The following is a 20,600-nucleotide window of genomic DNA, read 5'->3' as shown; positions in this document are numbered from 1 at the left end:
ATTAAGAATGGGGAAGAGATGAAAGAAGGAGAGGGAAGTAGAGAAGAGGGGAAGAAGGAAGGAGAAGAGAAGAGGGGAAGAAGGAAGGAGAAAAGGATGGAAGGAGAAGGTAAAAGGATTGAAGGAGAAGGGAAGAGTGGTGGAGAGAGAATGATAACAAAAATGTGCCTTGAAATAGATTCTTTTTAGACAGATAGCGCTACATAAATGCTTATTTTTACTATTATTATCATTATCATCATCATTATTAAGGCTTTATGCTATTCTGAATAGGCTAAGTGTTAAAGATTATTTCAATTCCAAAACCTAAAATGGCAAAAAGTGAGTAATGTCCTTTTGTTCGCCATTCCTCCATTTCTTCTAAAGGGCAAATAATGTTGGGGGAGTTTAACTCCATGTTAAAAAGGCTTGTTCAATATCTCTCTTGCTCAATCATGATAAAATCGAATGAACTTCTAATGCACAACATCACAAGTCAATCTTGAAATGATGTCAATTGGTTGAATGAAAGTTCATTTCCTCTCAATGACAGAAGTATCACTATAAAGATAGATCAGATTTCTTTCCTTTTTCTTATCAAAGAATAGTGATGTCCATGGTCATAACTAACCTGGGTGTCCTTTCCATGTTTATTACCTTCATGTCTCTTTACTATTCCCTTGTACAATGTGTTTCGTTTCTTGCATGTTTATCATATTTTGCTTTGATATGTGTACTTATGTTTTTATTTTGAATTTCAGAGGATAAATAAATACAAATACATATGACAGATTCAAAATTAGTAATTAGATATCATACGTAGCACAATCATTTTTACCAAATAATTAAGAAATTCATTTTATTTGCAATGGAGAGGATAAATTGTTCAAAGAAAATGCCAACACTGAAGGAAATGTATGACATTATAATCAAAATCAAAACATTTTGATCTCATGCACAAGTTGCTAAAGATCGTCAAATTCAGGTCAAACTCAAAATTATATAATTTTTTCGCTTAGTTCTATCATGCAAGGAAGAATCTGAATTTTTTGTGAAAGCCTCCAGGACCAAAGAGAAACCAGCACAGCTAATACCAACTCCAAGTCAAGTTCATGATTTCTTGTCGATAAAAATAATCTCATTCATACTTCTGCTCCGAGGCGCCATACCCTCCGATGCTTAATGAAGTGACGGGAATCAATTTACACCATTGTGTATTGATGGCGAAAGATGATAGAGAGAAGAGGGGAAGAGCTAGAGGATGAAGAGAATAGAGGAGAGGGAGAATCAATTAAGAATGGGGAAGAGATGAAAGAAGGAGAGGGAAGTAGAGAAGAGGGGAAGAAGGAAGGAGAAGAGAAGAGGGGAAGAAGGAAGGAGAAAAGGATGGAAGGAGAAGGTAAAAGGATTGAAGGAGAAGGGAAGAGTGGTGGAGAGAGAATGAAGAAGGGGCAGAGAAAATGGAAAGCAGAATGAGGAGAGAGAGAAAGATAAGGGAGGAGAGAGGGAAGAGAAGAAAGGGGAGAAGGATGGAAGAAGGGAAGAAGGATGAAAGGAGAATGGAAGAGTGGTGTAGAGAGAAGGGAAGTGTGGTGAGAGAGAATGAAAAAGGGGCAGAATAAAAGGACAACAGAATGGGAAGAGATAGAGCAAGCTAGGGGGAGGAAAGAGAGGAGAGGGGAGAAGGAAGATAATAGAGAAGAAAGTGAAAGGGAAGCTAATAAGAGAACAAATGGAGAAGCGATGGTCAGAAAGAAAGTGAGGAAACAGGAAGAGAGAGACATATGAAATGAAGTGGAGACAAGATGTGATGGAGGAGAAAGATAAATAATTGTAAAAAAAAATAATACTGTAGACTATTACCTAAAGTGTAAAGACACCAGTATGACGTCTTGAACTTAAAAGGAAGTGACCTAATTCATCTCTTCTTCCATGTTTTTGCAATGACATATTGAGTTACCACACATAAATATACATCACTGCTTGTTTGTCTCAAGTGACTCTTGATTTCAAATATTTTAGAAGGTAAGCTTCATAAGTAACATATATGATAATTAACGCCCACCTTTGGTTTTGGAAAATCCCCTAAATGTGCATGTCACTCATATAATTCATTATTAGATTATAATTGTTAAAGGACAAGTCCACCCCAATAAAAAGTTGATTTGAATAAAAAGAGAAAAATCCAACAAGCATAGCACTGAAAATTTCATCAAAATCGGATGTAAATCAGAAAGTTATGACATTTTAAAATTTCACTTAATTTTACAAAACAGTTATATGCACATTCTGGTCGGTATGCAAATGAGGAGACTGATGACGTCATCCTCTCACTATTTCTTTTGTATTTTATTATATGAAATATTCTAATTTTCTCCTCATTGTCAAGTGAAACAATGATTAATTCCTCCCTGAACATGTGGAATTAGTATTGTTTGATACTCTATGGTTCAGTCAACTTAGTCCTTAATGTCAAAATTGTAAAAATGAAATATTGTATAATTCAAACAATAAAAACAAAAGAAATAGTGAGTGATGGACATCATCGACTGACTCATTTGCATGACACTGAGGTGTGCATATCACTTTTGTGAAAAATAAGCGAAACTTTGAAATGCCATAACTTTATTTTACATCCGATTTTGATGAAATTTTCAGCGTTATGCTAGTTTGATTTTTCTCTATTTATTCAAATCAAGATTTTTCTGGGGTGGACTTGACCATTAATGCATGTGCCTAAAATGGTTATGGTGTGAAAGACATTAACTGAAATATTGAATAAATTTACCCATTTTTCATTAAAATTCAATTTCATTGATTCGGCATTTCTATTCAATTTCTAATTCATTTCATTAATAGTTATATTTGATTTTGCCAATTTTTTACTTGCTTTTCTGAAGCTGTTCACTACTAAAAGGGGTACTACGGGCTGAAAATATTTGTATCTAAATAAATAGAGTAAAATTCAGAGTTAAATGCTGAAAATTTAATCAAAAATCAGATAACAAAAAAATTAAAGAATTTTAAAATTTAGCAATATTTTTGAAAATAGTTATATGCACATCATCATGAATATTCATAAGGTGGGCTGATGATGTAACATCCCCACTTTCCTTTTTCTTATGTTATTACATGAAATCATAATTGTTTAATTTTTTCATACATACGTGAATAATTTGTCTACTTTGTAATGAAATAAGTTGCAGCAATGAATATCGAATGCACGGAATCAGTTGTCAATCCAATTTTTTTCAGTTTTTATCAGAAACAATTTGAATGAACTTTATTTCATATAATAAAATACAAAAGAACAAGTGGGGGATATGACATCATCGATTTGCTCATTGAATATTCATGAAGACTGCCTAGAACTGTTTCACAGGAATAATGCAAATCTTTAAAATGCCATAACTTTATTATTCCTTGTCTGATTTTGATCAAATTTTCAGTGTTTTGTTTGTCTGATTTTTCTTTATCTGTTGAAATCATATTATCTTCAGCCCGGAGCATCCCTTTAAAATTTCATCGTTGAATATGCATATTTTGAATGACACTGAAACTTGGTATTCTTCGTTCAACACCGGACCGAGGTGATGACATAAAAAATAAGCGGGCAAATTGGCAACCCTAAATGAAGAACTGTAATTGGATGAAGCAGCAATCGATTGTAATCATTTTACAACACGCTTCACCTAACATGGAAGGCAGGTTAGAAAATAGACCCTTGAGAGAATCCAAGATGGTCAATCAACTTCAAGGATGGATTTATGAATGTTTCTTACTGAAATAACATCTCTGAGCACGTCTTCCTTCCTCCAACCAGACCCCCCCCCCCCCCACCCTGCTATCCTCCTCATCTATCATGTAGGAGAAATATCAGATACTACTGCTAAAGAAACCTAATACATGCCCATATGATTGGAACATGAATGATTTTTAAAAATGTCATATTACCAGCCTTTCAGAGCTTCATGGAGAAAACATCTCAAGTATACGATGGGTAAAAAAGAAGACAGTGGATGTTTCATGTTTTATCTTGCATTCCAATTGATAATGTTTAAAATCCAATCTTGGATTACTGGAGGATACTGAAGTAAAACTACTTATTTAGGTATGTGATGTCAATTGTAAAATCATTATTTCATCCATATTTCATTTCCAATATGTCTAAATTCAAATAAGTTGTTGTTTCAAGTCAAAGGCATTTGAAACTTCTCTTTAAGCCAATTTTCCCCCATTTAAATGTGTGTGTGTCTCTCCCTCTCTCTCTCTCTCTATCTTTGTATCTCTGTCTCTCTCCCAAATCAACAATATAAATTACCACGCTCAAAAATCTTCTCCAGTTCTCTCCCCTACTTTTCCAAATCTAAAATCTATATCAATACATTTTCTGATCTATAAAATTATCTTTCCAATTACTTAAAGTTCAGCTCAATGAATTGCAAGGATGGCCGGTTATTCCCATCCTCTATTAATATACCCTTTCTTATAAACACACAATTCACCTATTCTCCTCATCCTAGAACAATATCAAATTGACCTTTATACACAGGTAGCAAACTCTATCCCAGGTTCCAAAGATTTACCCCCCCAAAAAAAATAATAATAATACTAAAATGAAATAAGATAAATAAATAATTTAAAAAATATATTAATTAATTAATGCATAAATAATAAATGCATAAATAAATTGAAAGATAAATGAATAAACAAATAAATAAATAAATTGATTAAGTAATATTTAATTTAAAAAAAATGTCCATTCTGTATCTACTTCCTCTTCCAATGCAATTCCCTGAAATTAAAAAAAAAAAAGCTGACTACAATGTACGGTACCATCACCTTAAATTTATCAAATTCTCTCTTTTTGATCCTACAGATTGCAAAGGAGCTCTTTTCAAGTCATATCAAGTCAGCCTCAATATGTTGCAAACATACCTCTATTTTCTAATCAGAAATTCTACCAAAATTAAAACAAGGCATAAGCGATTTTGTGTCTCGCCCACATATGAAAATAACCAGAAATATCGTGATTTGCGAGGGCACACAACAGAATTGTATCGAAAATTCATTGTGAAATGACTGGGATGGAATAACACTTGTCATAAGAGTCTTGCACGTAAACTTTAATGTTGACCTCAAAGTTATCTCTGACCATACCATGTGAGCTCCCAATACAATAACATGCACGTCCCTTAAGTACATCTACCATCCAAGTTTGGTTGAAAAGTGACTTACATTTGTGGAGTTAGGTGTCATAAGAGTGTCTTGCATGTAAACTTTAACGTTGACTTGAAAATGACCTTTGACCTTACCATGTGACCTCTGACTGCAGCATAACATGCAGGTCGCCCAAGTCCATCTACCATCCAAGTTTGGTTGAAAAGTGACTTACGGTTGCGGAGTTAGGTGTCATAAGAGAGTCTTGCATGGGAACTTTAACGTTGACCTGAAAATGACCTTTGACCTTACCATGTGACCTCCGACTGCAGCCTAACATGCAGGTCCCCAAATACATCTACCATCCAAGTTTGGTTTTAAAGTGACTTACGGTTGTGGAGTTATGTGTCATAAGGTTTGTGACGGACTGACGACAAACGACGGACGGACTGACGACAAACGACGGACGGACGACATTTGGAAATACCAGATATTCTGCCAGTGTGGAATTTAATCACTTGTAATTATCCTAAAGCAAAAGACCTACAAGTTAGTAATTTGAAAACTAAAAACAATAAAGATTACATCTTTTTTTTCCTAAGATTTAATCCAAGGTTGCATGATCTTTTGCAGCAGTGTGAAAGCAAATTACAAGAACTTTATATATTAGGCAATATTTTTTATTTTTGATAAAGAATGGAAGAGTCTTGTTGCTGGTTCATGAATTCATAAAGGAACCTTTTCACACCTTATGAAACATGAGATATTGGGGGCCTGAATATGTTCTTGCAATTTACAGGTATTCTTGTGATCAAGACTAGATATAGAGGTTATGAAAGCACCTTATATTAACTCATCGCTACTACTGTACAGTGACACTTTGATTCCACAGACATTGCAATCTGAGTTTTTCAAAGAATACATATGAGCCCCCATATCTCATAAGGCAAGATTCCTTTGAAGTCATGAATTCAGTTACTTCTTCCTTCTAATAAGAAACATGATATTAATATATCTTTAAAAGAACTTTTAATCAAGGATAATAATATCTCCAAACCTTAAATACTGCTGAAAAAAATTGCACTCACGATTTATTTCAATTACACAAATTATTTTCCAGTTGAAAGTTCTCCAATTCATTTTCTAACTGGTCATGACCACTCTGAAGTTTCATTATTATTTTGTAAGAATCTTTTTCTTACAGCCACTCATTTTTGGATACATACAATGGTATCAATTCAGTTATTGCATTAAAATATATACCGGTATTGAAAAGGATGATCACAACACAAAATTAATATGATCCATTTAATTGTACCAATTTTTCTATGACATCACAATGACCAACTGAACAGTCTCATCCAATCACCATCCCACTAATGTAAAATGCCCATGGAGCATCAAAATTTAATGCATATTACACCCTACGGTTCATCTCAGGATTAAAGAAATATCCATATTTCTACCAATTCCTAGCATCCTTCACCCATTCTGAAGCCTCCATTTTTCTTTACCCTTGGTGCGTAGGAGTAAAGCGGCAGCGGGGAAAGTGGATGCTCTCCGCAGATAATTAAATCTTTGCCCTCGGTCTATCCATTTATTCTTCAGAAAAGAGGGTGCTTTATGTTTCTGTTACTCTATGAAAGTAGCACATATTTCTCAGATGCAGATAAGAGAGCATTCATAAGAGACTATGGTTTAACAGGTTGTTATCTCGAATTAGATTCAATATATTCCAGGAGTAGAGGACAGGAGGACAGTCATAGCACTTTACTTAGATTGGGTACCAAGATAATGGTGAGTGAGTAACATAAAGGCATTCAGGCTACATACATCCTTCTAACAGGATGGATGCCACTAATGTGGGGTAAGCTCTACATCCAATTTGAATGTAAACTATGTTGTGCATATCGCTACATCGGTCTACTACGTCAGAGTATCCATATGAAAGATGCATAATAATTGGTGATATAACTAATAGCCCATACATCATCCAAATCTTTACCCTCTCGCTCTATTTGACTCATAGATGATATTATGGCAATATCAAAAAATGGATGATTAGTTTAAGATACATCCACGTAATCCACTTACCTAGGTTGAAAAAGAAATTCTGTAAAGAGTCATTCCAAGCAGGTGGTCCATAATAAATCCTTATTAATAATAAACACCTAGAGCATACTATCCTTAGAAACCAATCCACAGACTACTTGATAAAACTATCAGACCTCTGCCACCAATTACGTTGGGCAAATTGGAACATCAGAGAGGCTCAAATCCACATAAATCAAACAGATTCAGCTCTGGAATGCTCGGCCAGCAACTGAGGCAACAATGGCTCGGTAGTCTCCAGGGAATATCCGAAGCAGATCGCGATTAATCGCAATTCAACAGACCCTTTGCTCAAACCATCCCTCTCCTCTGTATGAGATAATTATTCACACTTGGCACCTATTAATCTAATTTCAAACATCTCCCTGGACTTAATGGATTTTCTCTCTTTGCAAGGTGCCTTTGGGAGTCAGACGATGTTCTCTCAAATGGTGGGCCATCCAATCACTTCTACAAGGGAAAGCCTACAACTTGTAATATGGGTAAGCTGTCAGGGAGGCTTAAACTCAGAAGAGAGAGAAGAAGGAAGAGAAAGGATGATATCAGACATTCATTCATTGACTTTCATCTTGAGTGGGTGTATTCTTCCAAGTCTCATTGATCATGCCTCAATCTTCTAATAATCACATGGCAATACATTGATTGAGGCTCATACCCCTTTCATACTGAGCTCTTCTCCGTTACCTGCTGAAATTCATCATTTAAAGTCATCTGTTTTCATGGGGAATTCAACATTATTCTGATATACTTTATATCATACACAATCGAACCATGGTAGATCAAGATTTATGAATAGTAGACTTTGTGTTATGCCACTGGAAAATTATGGTAAAGACAGTACCTCACTTGCCCTAGCCTGACAACTGCCCAAGGCTAATCAGATCAGGCTTGCCCCAAAGAAATTCTCACTGGTACACCAAGTTTTCTTTCCCCCTCAGATGTCTGTGTTACAGATATCTCCAATAATTTTCTACACAGTTTGGTGTTGGCACATCTACTCCCCATTAAAGCTGACAACCACCTCATTTAAATTTTACAAACAAACATTTCTCACTTCACTCAAGAGCTCTGCCGGAAGTGGAGTGGAAGTGGTCACATAGCATTCTGTATCTCACAAATCCGTATTTTTGTAGCAGCAGTATTTTTCCATCAAAATCAATATTTCCTCAGTTAATCCAATTTTTGTAATTTTTTTTTTCATTATTCATCGACCATTCTCATAACACACAAATGCTTAACTATTTTTTTCTACAAGCTACAATCCAGTCTACATCTATGAATAGGACCTATATATTGTAAATAGATCTAGGAATAATTCAAATTATTTGATGTTTACATACAAAACTACATGCACTGTATTCCTACAAACTAGCTCTTCTCCCCCTTCTTTGATAAATATAATATCTGAGATAAATACTTTCACATCTACCATAGATAATCAGAGTACTCAGATAAAAGTCATAAGAGACTGTACGTTGCATAATACCTTCCAATACACAATTCTGCCTTGTACAATCAGAAGAATTCAAACTGATATATGATTCATACTAAAGATGTAAGCAAAGGAATATTGAGTGAAAGGGTCAGGTCTGAAAAATAAAACGATGGTAAGATAAATAACAATTCGAAAGCAACATAGACACCATTCTCATTATACTTTCTAAAACTAGTTTACTAGAAACCAGTTCAGGAAACCAGTTTGGAAGATCGCTTTGCTAGCGTTCCCATTTGATCAGCCGAAAGTGGTTTTCAAAACCACTTCACGTAAAGTGGCCTTGTTGTTATGGGAATGCTCTCAGTGGGGGTGATATGTTTCGCGCGAAATTTGAAACCGCAGCGTAGACATTCTATACACAGTGTGTGGAGAAGCACGCTCAAAATGTGTGAAGATCGCTTCCCAAAGAACAGTTGTGTCCTCACGCTAAAACCAGTTCAATGAGGCAAAGCGATCTTGAAAACTACACCGCGAGGTGGTTTTCTGAACTGGTTTGGAAGATCGCTTCCAAGACCGCTTCGACCGTTCTCATTACACGTTAAACTAGTTTCCACCAAACTAGTTTCCACTGAACTAGTTTTAGGACTGTAGTGAGAACAGTGTCATATTTTGTTGAAATCATGGTTCCCCCTAAAATATCTTGCTTATATTTTTGTTATTTGTATCCTGTGCTCAAATTAATACTAAGGATATCATAACCCTCCGGAGAAAAGAAAACAACTCGAGTGATATCTCCTGGAAAGAAACCCAGGTTCACCAGAACTCTTCTAATAATTATTTGCACGGGTTACGTTCAAGGATTTCATGGCACAGTGAACATTGATATTCTCAGACAGACTAATGTGATTTCATGTGACCTTCAGATAATAGATACATAATTGCTCTCTCTCTCTCTCTCTCTCTCACGACGACATGAAATCCTCCACATCCAAATGATGCATAGCAATCGCATTCTATTTATAAGCAAGCTTGACCCATGGGAATGACCACGTAGCTCCTTTTAAAGACATTAATGCAAGAGTTTCAATTATGTTTGGTGTGGAACTATTGATGCGGTATTTAATCAATACAAACGGGAGACAACCAGGATGTTTCATACAACTTTTTGCTAGTGTTCTCAATTTCTAAGTTAAAGGTCAAGTCCACCCCAGAAAAATGTTGCTTTGAATAAATAGAAAAAAATCAAACTAGCATAACACTGAAAACTTCATCAAAATCGGATGTAAAATAAGAAAATTATGGCATTTTAAAGTTTAGCTTATTTTTCACAAAACAGTGATATGCACAACTCAGTGACATGCAAACGAGACAGTCGATGTCCTTCACTCACTATTTCTTTTGTTTTTTATTGTTTGAATTATACAATATTTCATTTTTTACAGATTTGACAATAAGGACCAACTTGACCGAACAATATAGTATTAAACAATGCCTATTCCACATGTTCAAGGAGGAATTAATCGTATTTCACTAGACAGTTAGGAGAAAATTAGAATATTTCATAATTCATATAACATCATCAGTCTCCTCATTTGCATACCGACAAGGATGTGCATATAACTGTTTTGTGATATTAAGTGAAACTTTAAAATATCATAACTCTCTTATTTTTCATCCGATTTTGATGAAATTTTCAGTGCTTTACTCGTTGGATTTTTCTCTTTTTCTTCAAATCAAATTTTTGTTAGGGTGGACTTGTCCTTTAATTCTAACCTACATTTAGGAGAGAATTCAATCCTCCATACTATCTCCTTACTTTCCATTATTCTTTAGTGCTCTGCATTACAATTCCTTGGAATAAACCACAAAATCTTGTCACTTTATCCTTAATGTTTTATCTGCATCAACACCTCTTTATTTCCCTTTTTTTCATTTGTCTCAAAGTAAAGATTCCATACATGTGATGTTTGAAGAGGAATATCAAATACAAATAAAACTTACTCTGATCGATCCGAGGCGAGTCTGTTACAATCTTCCAAGATGGCGGCCGTTCTATGTGCTTGAATGCACAGGTTATTCTCCCATCTAGATTAGGGAAATCTTCCTCACATAAATTGAAATTCTCTCCTTTAATCCTAGCTGGATTGTCTAATGAGTCTGGGTCCCAAACACTACTGATCAAGAACTGAGGATAAAATGAAGATCACAGAATGTTTACGCCATGAATATCTAAATCATAATTCACTCATCAGTTATCAGAATTTATCTATGTTGTGTCTTGTTATCATGTGTCTCACGGTGAATTAATATAGATACTGATGTTGGGTTTTGTTGATAATATAAGAATGAGTAACAGAATCATTGATATTGAACTTATTCATGCTTTGGGTTTCCTTGTAAGACAAAAAAATTAAGATTTCATCAGCTAAAAGATAGAATCATAGGGCATTGTGGAGAAAGTAAACATTTTTTTTCATATGCATTTATTTTGTTCATAGATTAAAAATAACATTTACAAACATAATAATATAGGAATATACAAGAAATAGAAATAATCTATGAAGCAATGAGACAGCTTAGAAGGCAGAGAAGCTTTACTAGTGCTGCCACCAAAAGAACAAAATACAAATACAAAAAACCTAACAAAATCATTCGTTGGCTTTACCAAGACTCTATCTATGCGCCCATTTGAACAACATTTATACATTTGACTCAGCCCTAATATGAATCGATAAATCAATAGTATTGTTTAGAACTTAGAATAAGTAGAAAATATACAAAGTCCTGAGCCACCGAATTTATTCTTCTCCATGCAATTATTCCCATAAAATAAAAAAAATTACCTGAGTTAAATAGAAAGTAGAATCTGGCACAAAAATGAAACTTCCATTGAAAAGTGCCCTCAACTCAACAGTAGAACATCCACTTTGAAGAGAACACACAGTCAATGATACAGCCTCAAAAGTGTCGTGACCTGAAAAAGAATAAATCACAAAATACTCATTAATGAGTCCTAAATCTGATCGGTCAAAAAATGTATGAGATTTGTTATTCATACAAAAAATGTATATCAAATGATGTGAATTCCTTATGCGGATGAATCAACAGATGCTCTACCATAATGTAGACATGGAGACGTCAAACATCATTGATACATCTATCCCATCTCAAATAATCTACAGTATATTGCATTATGTTGCAACACAAGGAGTAGTAATCATATACAGGTCCTATAACTGATGATCTGTTTAGTAAAACATATGTACACAACGAAACAACTTGTATTTGTTTGATTCAAATAATACCCCCCCCCCCCTCCCCCAAGAAGAGCCATACAACCTTACCCTACCCAGATTTTCCCACTGAACAATCTACATTATGACAAAAGCATTCCCCTCCCTAATCACAATGGGGGGGGGGGAATATCTCCCACCCTGGAATGTCCATCAGCCAATGTTACTATTCTAGGACTTCAGCACAGATAATATCCCTCTCCATAACGCCTTTTCAAATATTGCATCTCATTTGCATAACATGTCTATTATACAAGCAAGGATAACGTGGGCAGAACCCACACAATTTAAGTGGTTCTTTCAAATTCCTTCCAAGTGTACAAGTAAGAACTACTTTATTTTCCAGCAAGAAAATGTCACCGCAAAATGAATGGCAAGGAACTGTTCTTTTGATTACCTTATAGGTTGAATCCTGGAATACTATCCATTGATCAATAGATTTTACACTCCGCAAGGAATTCAAAGAAACTCACAAATATTAATTCCATTGGCCTTTTTCGCTATAGATTTCAACAAATTCTGTCTAGCAGGTATCTTTTCTTCTAGAAAAGCCTGAAACACAGTACTGACTGCAGTGCTACAGAGACCAAAGATTGATTGATTGAGAGGACTTTTCTCTAGAAGTGTATTCTGGTTAAAAGATCCTCTTGTGACCCTCAACAAAGACAGCTGTTGAATAGTGAATGAGATACATGTAACACAAGTCAACAAACACAGTTTACTTTTAGGAAATTCCTACTTAACTTAGAAGTGAATACAAACTGAACATCCTGTCAGCACAATTTGATTCACAATTTGGAAAAAAGAAACTCTGCCATGTTTTTTCTCTACTAGAGAAAGAACCAATCGATAGCTAAGGAGGGCTGTATTCCAAGTAAAGAAAATGTCTTCAAGAAAGCAGCTATGTAAACATAAAAGAGAAGTGCCATAAGCTCTCAATATCTGAAATGATTACTGCATTCGGTTGTGCTAAGTTAATGAAAGTTGATTTGATAACTGTCCCATAGATATTGTTATTGCCAGACACACTTGGAATAAAATCAACATTGTAATATGAAAAGGGCTGTTCCTATATGCCTTTTATCACTTATCCTCTACCATTAATGGTGATGATGATGGTGGCGATGATAATGATGATCATGGTTACGGTGATGATGGTAATGATGAAAAGGATAATGATGATGATGGTGATGGTGATAATGATGATAGGGACGATGATGAGATGATGATGACGACGATGATGATGATTGTAATGAATATGATGGTGGTGGTGGTGATGATGATGACAATAATGGTGATAATGATGGTGTTGATGTTGATGATGATGATAATGGTGATGGTGATAGTGATGGTGATGATGATAATGGTGATGATGAGGATTCAAAAAGCACTATAAACTGCAACTATTCTACATGCACAGCCTCTAATGCACTAATCTTCAGTAGATATGAATAGATCATTAAAATTCCCTGGAAATTGCAACAAAATGACAATATATCTTACTATGTACTGTTTACCCACTAAAATTAATATATTTATGAGTCATAGCAACATGTATCTCAAATATCTGGACCCATTTACACATAAGATTTAATCAATAACATAAGTGTAAGTGTATGAGAAATAATTTACAAAGATTTAAATATATATAAATATTTATAGTATAGTAATAGGGTGGAGCGAGTTGCTTAGATTTTAGTTGTACAGACTGTTTCCCCCTGAGGGTTCAGCTGATGAACCCTCAGGGGGAAACAGTCTGTACAACTAAAATCTAAGCAACTCGCTCCACCCTATTACTATACTACATGAAGCTCCTATATGTACATGTAGTTGAGCACTTTTCAGTAACTGTAGTTTCGTATAGTCATTATAAATATTTATATATATATATATATATATATATATATATATATATATATATATTATATCCATTTTAAAACTACAGCAGTCTCACAAAATTAGGAGGATGGATGAAGTGTAAAGTAAACAATGAAAAGAGCACAAGTTTTGTTTCTCATGCATCTCATCAGAATGACCCGAACCACATATAATCTACCTTACATCATTATTTTACCCATTGCCTACGGTTCTACACGCAGCCTATTATTGAAAAAGTGTCAAAAGGGTTGGAGTCTCTCTATTTATAGAATACTTTACATTGAATCAACAAGTCAATTGATCCACTCTTCTTTGCTTACTGCTCTCTTGAATTAATCACAGAACAACACTCGGGAACGTTCACATATGACAAGCTAATGTATCACGTCAACGGGTATGCATTTTAAATTGTAAGGTAGAAGGACGATGACCCTCTTCAAGTAGCACTCCTCTATCTCTCAAATTACAATGAATATCATAAACAGAACCACTTGTTACATACCTGATCGATAGGTATGTAACGTTAATTTGCCAAGAGACTGCAGCAAAAAGTTTCCTTTTATTGTAGTTATTACTGAATCATGTAAAAAAAAGACATCTACATCCTTAGTTGGTCCATGTAAATTATGCAAAATTTGTATATTTCAGTACATTTGTTTACTGAAAAGATATACTGAAATGATGATTGAATATATCACTTTATTCAATGAATTGTTGTCTAGCTGTTCATTGATCCTTCACTCATCACACATCTACGCCCTGTTTTACAAGGAATTGTGATTGATCCTATCAATATTAACTGACGATGTCCATCAATGTCTGAATTCTTCATCAGGAGCACACATGGGTGTAGTCACATTCAGAAAATAATTTGAACAGACACATTGGCCCGAATTCACAAAGGTGGTTTTGAAAACCCACGGTTGAGTCCATGGTTTATGCAGATTTCCTGTATAAATTACGCTTAATTTAGCGCATATCGGGCGCGTGTATAAAAAATGTCCAATGCTGATGCACGCTTTTGTCACAATGCGCCAAATTGACGCCTGTTAACATGGTTAGAAACACTATTTTATTCATGAGTCCAATGTTTGAAGAGTGGACTCATGAATAAAAACAGTGGACTCATGAATAAAATAGCGTGAATAACCACAGCAACAGGCATCAAGTTGGCGCACTGTGACAAAAGCGCGCATCAGCATTGGACATTTTTTATACACGCGCCCAATACGCGCTAAATTAAGCATAATTTATACAGGAAATCTGCATAAACCATGGACTCAACCGTGGGTTTTCAAAACCACCTTTGTGAATTCGGGCCATGCATTCTAGAAGGTGGCATTGATGGCTTTCCAGAGTTGTGACTGATCAGATCAATCACAACTCTTAGTACAAACAGGGCCCTGGTAATTAATAATGTTCTTACAATATCAAATGATATAAAGGTTTTACACTTTACTAAGACATCAAGAAAGGCTGTGCAAATTTTCTTTCCGTTGGTTATTGTAAGACATCTGGATATGAAATCATAATTCATTTTGTGAGTAAATGTTCCTCCTTTCATCACGATAGACATGTATAAAACATATATTGCAGGTCATATTGAAATATTTTGGGAACAGATTTTCCAGAAAGCTATATACAGAGTGGGAGGTGTTTTATTCTACAAACCCACACATTTGAAATATTATCATTCCATAAGACTTTATTATGAGAGATACAGCCAATTTTGAGTGTCCTCAACTTGCCTTTATTAACCTACCCACATACATTTTAAACTAATCAGCTTATTTTGCCCTAGCTGAAAATAGACAAATAGTGTGATTTGTTAATGCTACCAATCTGACAAGGAAAGAAAATGATTTGCATGGAATCCCTATAAAACATCATCACATTAAAGGTAGACAAGATGTGGATTCATAGCAACAACTTATGAATATAAAAAGTGGAAGAATATTTTATAAAAGATTAGTAAGTATTGTAAAAGATACCCAAGTTACAGTTTATTTTGTATATATCTCTGAAGTGACATTGGAAACTGAATTTAAATGGCATTTTCAAAAACACATGGAATCTAAGCAAGATGTGAGCTTTGAAATGAGAATAAAAATAGTTAAATAAAAACTCTTGATTTGTGCCATGCATTAAATAACAAGATAGATCAACTACCATCAAATTAAGAAATCAATGACACCAAAATGAATAATGAGCTTCTGCATGAATTTAAAGATTCTCATGGAAAGCAATATTGTATTAAATTGTACAGAAAAAAATATTGATTTAAAAAATAAATCATACTCTGTCCTCAAATTGAATTTACCTCTTCAAACTTTAAACAATGAGCACTTATGATAGACTGTTCTGGTAACTGATTCCTTTTAATCAATGATCCACATTAAATTTGAGAAAAGGATATTACTTCATAAAAATCACCCATTTGAACAACAGGTTTACTTCAGTTGTACAATCATCTACACTACACTATATGTCTGGCCTTGACCCAATGATCAACTGGTCTAGTTGATACCTACATCACAGAATCTTAGATAATGCAATTATCACTCAGCCAAATTTCTGATTAAACCTGACAATCCACTTCATATGACACAAACCCCTCTTCCTACAAGCAGTAGTTTATATTAATATCTGTCCCCCATCCTGTATGCTGAAGAAATAATATTGGTTTGAAAACAACCAAAGCTACCAGCATCCTCTGTACATGTATGGACGATGTCAAGCGGTTTGGTATTGATTTCCAATGACGTACAACCAGCTGCAGCACATCCGACACTCACATAACTACTCTTCCCTTTCTTATTGCTTTTCGTTAACAGTTCCTTTTTTTTTATCTGTCATTCTGTCACTAGTTGATTGTATAATCATTTGTGATTACGATAATATGTTTCATCTTATACATGTATGTTACACTCTGAAAAGGTTGGGAAAATACCAAATGATTTGAGAAAAAACAAAACTTATAAGAGTATAAACCAGATAAAAATCAAGTGATAGATTTACACAACATTGCATAAACTCATGAAATTTACTGAGTATCCAAAAATTGGGTTACTTAAAGGGATGGTCCGGGCTGAAAATATTTATATCTAAATAAATATAGTAAAATTCACAGAGCAAAATGCTGAAAATTTCATCAAAATCGGATAACAAATAACAAAGTTATTAAATTTTAAAGTTTATCAATATTTTGTGAAAACAGTTATATGCACATCGTCATGAATATTCATTAGGTGGGCTAATGATGTCACATCCCTACTTTCCGTTTTCTTATGTTATAACATAAAATCATGTTTCATTTTTTCATACATGCGTAAATGATGTATCTCCATTATGATGAAATAAGTTGCGGCAATGAATAACTAATGCACTTAATCAGTACTTAATCCAACTGTTTTAGTTCTTGGTAAAAAAATTGGAATAAACTTAATTTCATATAATGAAATACAATAACAATAACTGTGTTATTTGTTATCCGATTTTGATCAAATTTTCAGCATTTTGCTCTGTGAATTTTACTCTATTTATTGAGATATAAATATTTCCAGCCTGGACCATCCCTTGAAGAGTATATGTTTATTTGAACATGGAAGGAGGTAGTCCAGGTGTTATGTCTCTGTACATTTACATGTAGGCAAGTTTATTGGTTGCAGGTCAAAGTTAAACAATCATTATTCATAACTACAGTGTGTATCAATAAAAAAAAGTTTACACGTTAAAAAAGTCCTCGCAATCGAAATATTAACAACATGGGGATGACTTTTTTCATTGTGTAAAATTTCTAAACACTTGTTTAAACTATTAAACAAGTACTATAAAGTTCATATAGACAAACATCCTTGTATTCAATATTTAAACAACATTTTTACTGTGTATGACTTGATGTTTTTTTTTCATTTTCCTTCAGGATGTTTTGCTATGAGACAGAATATTTACAATTTGTAAATTTGTTGGCTTCTCTCCTCCTAACCTAAACCATCATAAAATCTTTTACATTATCTCTTTCAATAGTACAGTATGTATCTGAAGAGGAGATGCAAACAGTTCAAACAGAGTATAAAGCTTTGATCAGTCATTGAAGCTTGAGATATGAATTTGATTATTCTCACACACATTCGTTCATGATTCTGATGGAAAATCCTTTTTTATTCTTCATCCAAACATGCTAGTGACCGTCTTTGATTCCTACCCCGGCAACGCCAAATCCCTTGTCCCAGTTTCGTAAATGGAATGGAACACGCTCCGCCTCACGGGATTCAACATACAATGACGATGCACGAATGCTATCTGAAGAGCACACCTGTCCACCACTAATTCTTTCTCTCATAGAAGTGGGCAAAGATCTATATGGCATCTATAACAATTTCTACTCCCCAAATGGGTGGCATGGAAAGCATCTCATCACATATCGTATTGCTTGATTCATCAACTGACTGTTCCAGTCACGATCCCGCCTCCCGTAATCTCAATAAATTGCACTCCAAAGCTCTAGCTATCATGTGTCTCAGTCTCATTTTCCTCTTCTTAGTCTTGGGCCTCAAAAGCAACAAACAAAAGCCAACCATTACAAGATTTATTCTCTAATTGCTCCTTTTTTGTTTCAACCAATTCCAAAAGGAACTCCATTGATTTCTTATTTTACAATAGCATGGAAACCATCATTCACAGGGCCCTACCCATATGATTTAATAAAGAATTACTCTAAATTTGATGAAGCCTAATAATATGATATTCAAACTGAATTCTTGCCCTTGATTGAACAATGGTATATTCAACCCATCCTCTTCCTTCCTTCCTTCCTTCTGTCTTTCTTCCTTTCTTTCTTTTACCCCTGTCTTTGTTATAAATTGAATCTTCATAACAAAATAAAAATATTTCATGTCAGAATAATGGACCAACTTATTAATACCTACAAAGTAAGCATTAAAGTCATTAGTCAACCGAAAATATTGTCAGTCTAAACGCACACTTGTTTTAATATCCTTTCTGTATTCCTTCAGGACTATCAGATATAATGGAAATACCTTGGTCATTGATCAAAAGGCAATAGGAACCACAGTAATAAAACTAACCCCTACCATGGATATCAATTGAAAATAATACTGGAAATACTCTTTATCAATATTAGGTGTTAATTCTCTTTAAAAAACTCCTTGAACTATCTCATCTTTATTTTATTCAATTTTTTTTCTTGATCCCCATAAAGCTATATTGGTAAAGTGCATCAACAATCATCAATGACAGATGATAGCAGTAGCTTGATTAGGAAGACTGCCAAGAAGGTTTCAGGCATTTCATCAAACCTTTAATTGCAGAGGAACTGATGCAAAAAAAGAGACTGTACTTGCATCAAACCCTGCATCTAACCATGAGATGTTCTTGAGATGTTCCTGAGGTATATACTCAAGACAGCTTGCAGGTCCACATCAGATGATGATGATGATGATGGACTGAGGTATTTAAGAGACAGAACGTGGCCATGACCACTGACAATGTTGTTAATGGATCAGTGCTTAATGGCTTCTGATAGCTATATAGAGAAGCTTCTAAAATACCCATTTCTATTCTCGAACTACTTTAAAGCCTACCAAAAATTGCAATGAGTCACATTAATTGAAAAAGAAATACCGTGTGGTCATATTCATTATAGGGAGGAGAAAATTCACATTGGCAATTTTTTCATGAAATATACCTCGCCAAACACAGATATCAAATTCAATATCTCCATAACATTCTTTCTATTTCATATCTATTGAGAAATGTTGTGGTACCACTGTTACAAGTAGTGGGATTTAAAAATGAAGTGGTAGGATTAAGTTTTAAAAAGTGACATCAGGAGTAGATGTAAATGTAGTTCTAAACAGAGGTCACTGCCAGAAGTGGTGGTGGTGGTGGTTAGGGTTGCTGGTGTAGACAGTGGTCCTAGTGGCGGTGAAGAAATAGTGATGATGATGATGGTTGAGGTGATGTTGTGGTGGTGGTGGTGAAAGCAGTGGTAGTGATGACAGTGGTGGTGGTGGTGGGGGTAGGTAGTGGTGATGGTAGTAGGTGATAGGTTGGTAGAGGTGGTGGTAATGGAGGTTGTGGTGGTAGTGGTGATGGTATTTATGGTGGTGGTGGTGATGGTGATAGTGGTGGTGATAGTGGTGGTGATAGTGGTGATGGTAGTAGGTGATAGGTTGGTGAAGGTGGTAGTAATGGAGGTTGTGGTGGTAGTGGTGATGGAATTTATGGTGGTGGTGGTGGTGATGGTGATAGTGGTGGTGATAGTGGTGACGGTAGTAGGTGATAGGTTGGTAGAGGTGGTAGTAATGGAGGTTGTGGTGGTAGTGGTGATGGTATTTATGGTGGTGGTGGTGATGGTGATAGTGGTGGTGATAGTGGTGGTGATAGTGGTGATGGTAGTAGGTGATAGGTTGGTAGAGGTGGTGGTAATGGAGGTTGTGGTGGTAGTGGTGATGGTATTTATGGTGGTGGTGATGGTGATAGTGGTGGTGATAGTGGTGGTGATAGTGGTGATGGTAGTAGGTGATAGGTTGGTGAAGGTGGTAGTAATGGAGGTTGTGGTGGTGGTGGTGATGGTATTCATGGTGGTGGTGGTGGTGATGGTGATAGTGGTGGTGATAGTGGTGACGGTAGTAGGTGATAGGTTGGTGAAGGTGGTAGTAATGGAGGTTGTGGTGGTAGTGGTGATGGTGGTGGTGGTGGTCGCAGTAGTGGTATTTTGA

At 35.1% G+C, this 20,600-nt stretch overlaps 2 protein-coding genes across 3 annotated transcripts in view; one reads left to right on the top strand and one right to left on the bottom strand.

The window, feature by feature from the left end:
• Positions 1-12,273, bottom strand: part of LOC129260712 (A-kinase anchor protein 13-like) — a 70,349-nt gene extending 58,076 nt beyond the window's left edge. For both annotated transcript variants that reach the window (XM_064114161.1, XM_064114160.1), the window contains exons 1-2: positions 11,530-12,273; positions 10,688-10,871 (exon numbers count right to left, since the gene is read on the bottom strand). In XM_064114161.1, coding sequence (XP_063970231.1) covers positions 10,688-10,871; positions 11,530-11,742 — 397 coding nt within the window. In that variant the 5' untranslated portion in view covers positions 11,743-12,273. The remainder of the gene's footprint in view (positions 1-10,687; positions 10,872-11,529) is intronic.
• A 7,637-nt stretch (positions 12,274-19,910) lies between these two features.
• On the top strand, positions 19,911-20,600 carry LOC135157759 (uncharacterized). Its single transcript, XM_064114580.1, has one exon. The coding sequence runs from the start codon at positions 19,911-19,913 to the stop codon at positions 20,598-20,600; it is 690 nt and encodes a 229-aa protein (XP_063970650.1).

Source organism: Lytechinus pictus, unplaced genomic scaffold, assembly GCF_037042905.1.
Source record: "Lytechinus pictus isolate F3 Inbred unplaced genomic scaffold, Lp3.0 scaffold_19, whole genome shotgun sequence".
Lineage (NCBI taxonomy): Eukaryota > Metazoa > Echinodermata > Echinoidea > Temnopleuroida > Toxopneustidae > Lytechinus > Lytechinus pictus.
Note: the sequence above shows the minus strand (reverse complement) of the source record. Positions and strands in the feature narration are given on the sequence as shown.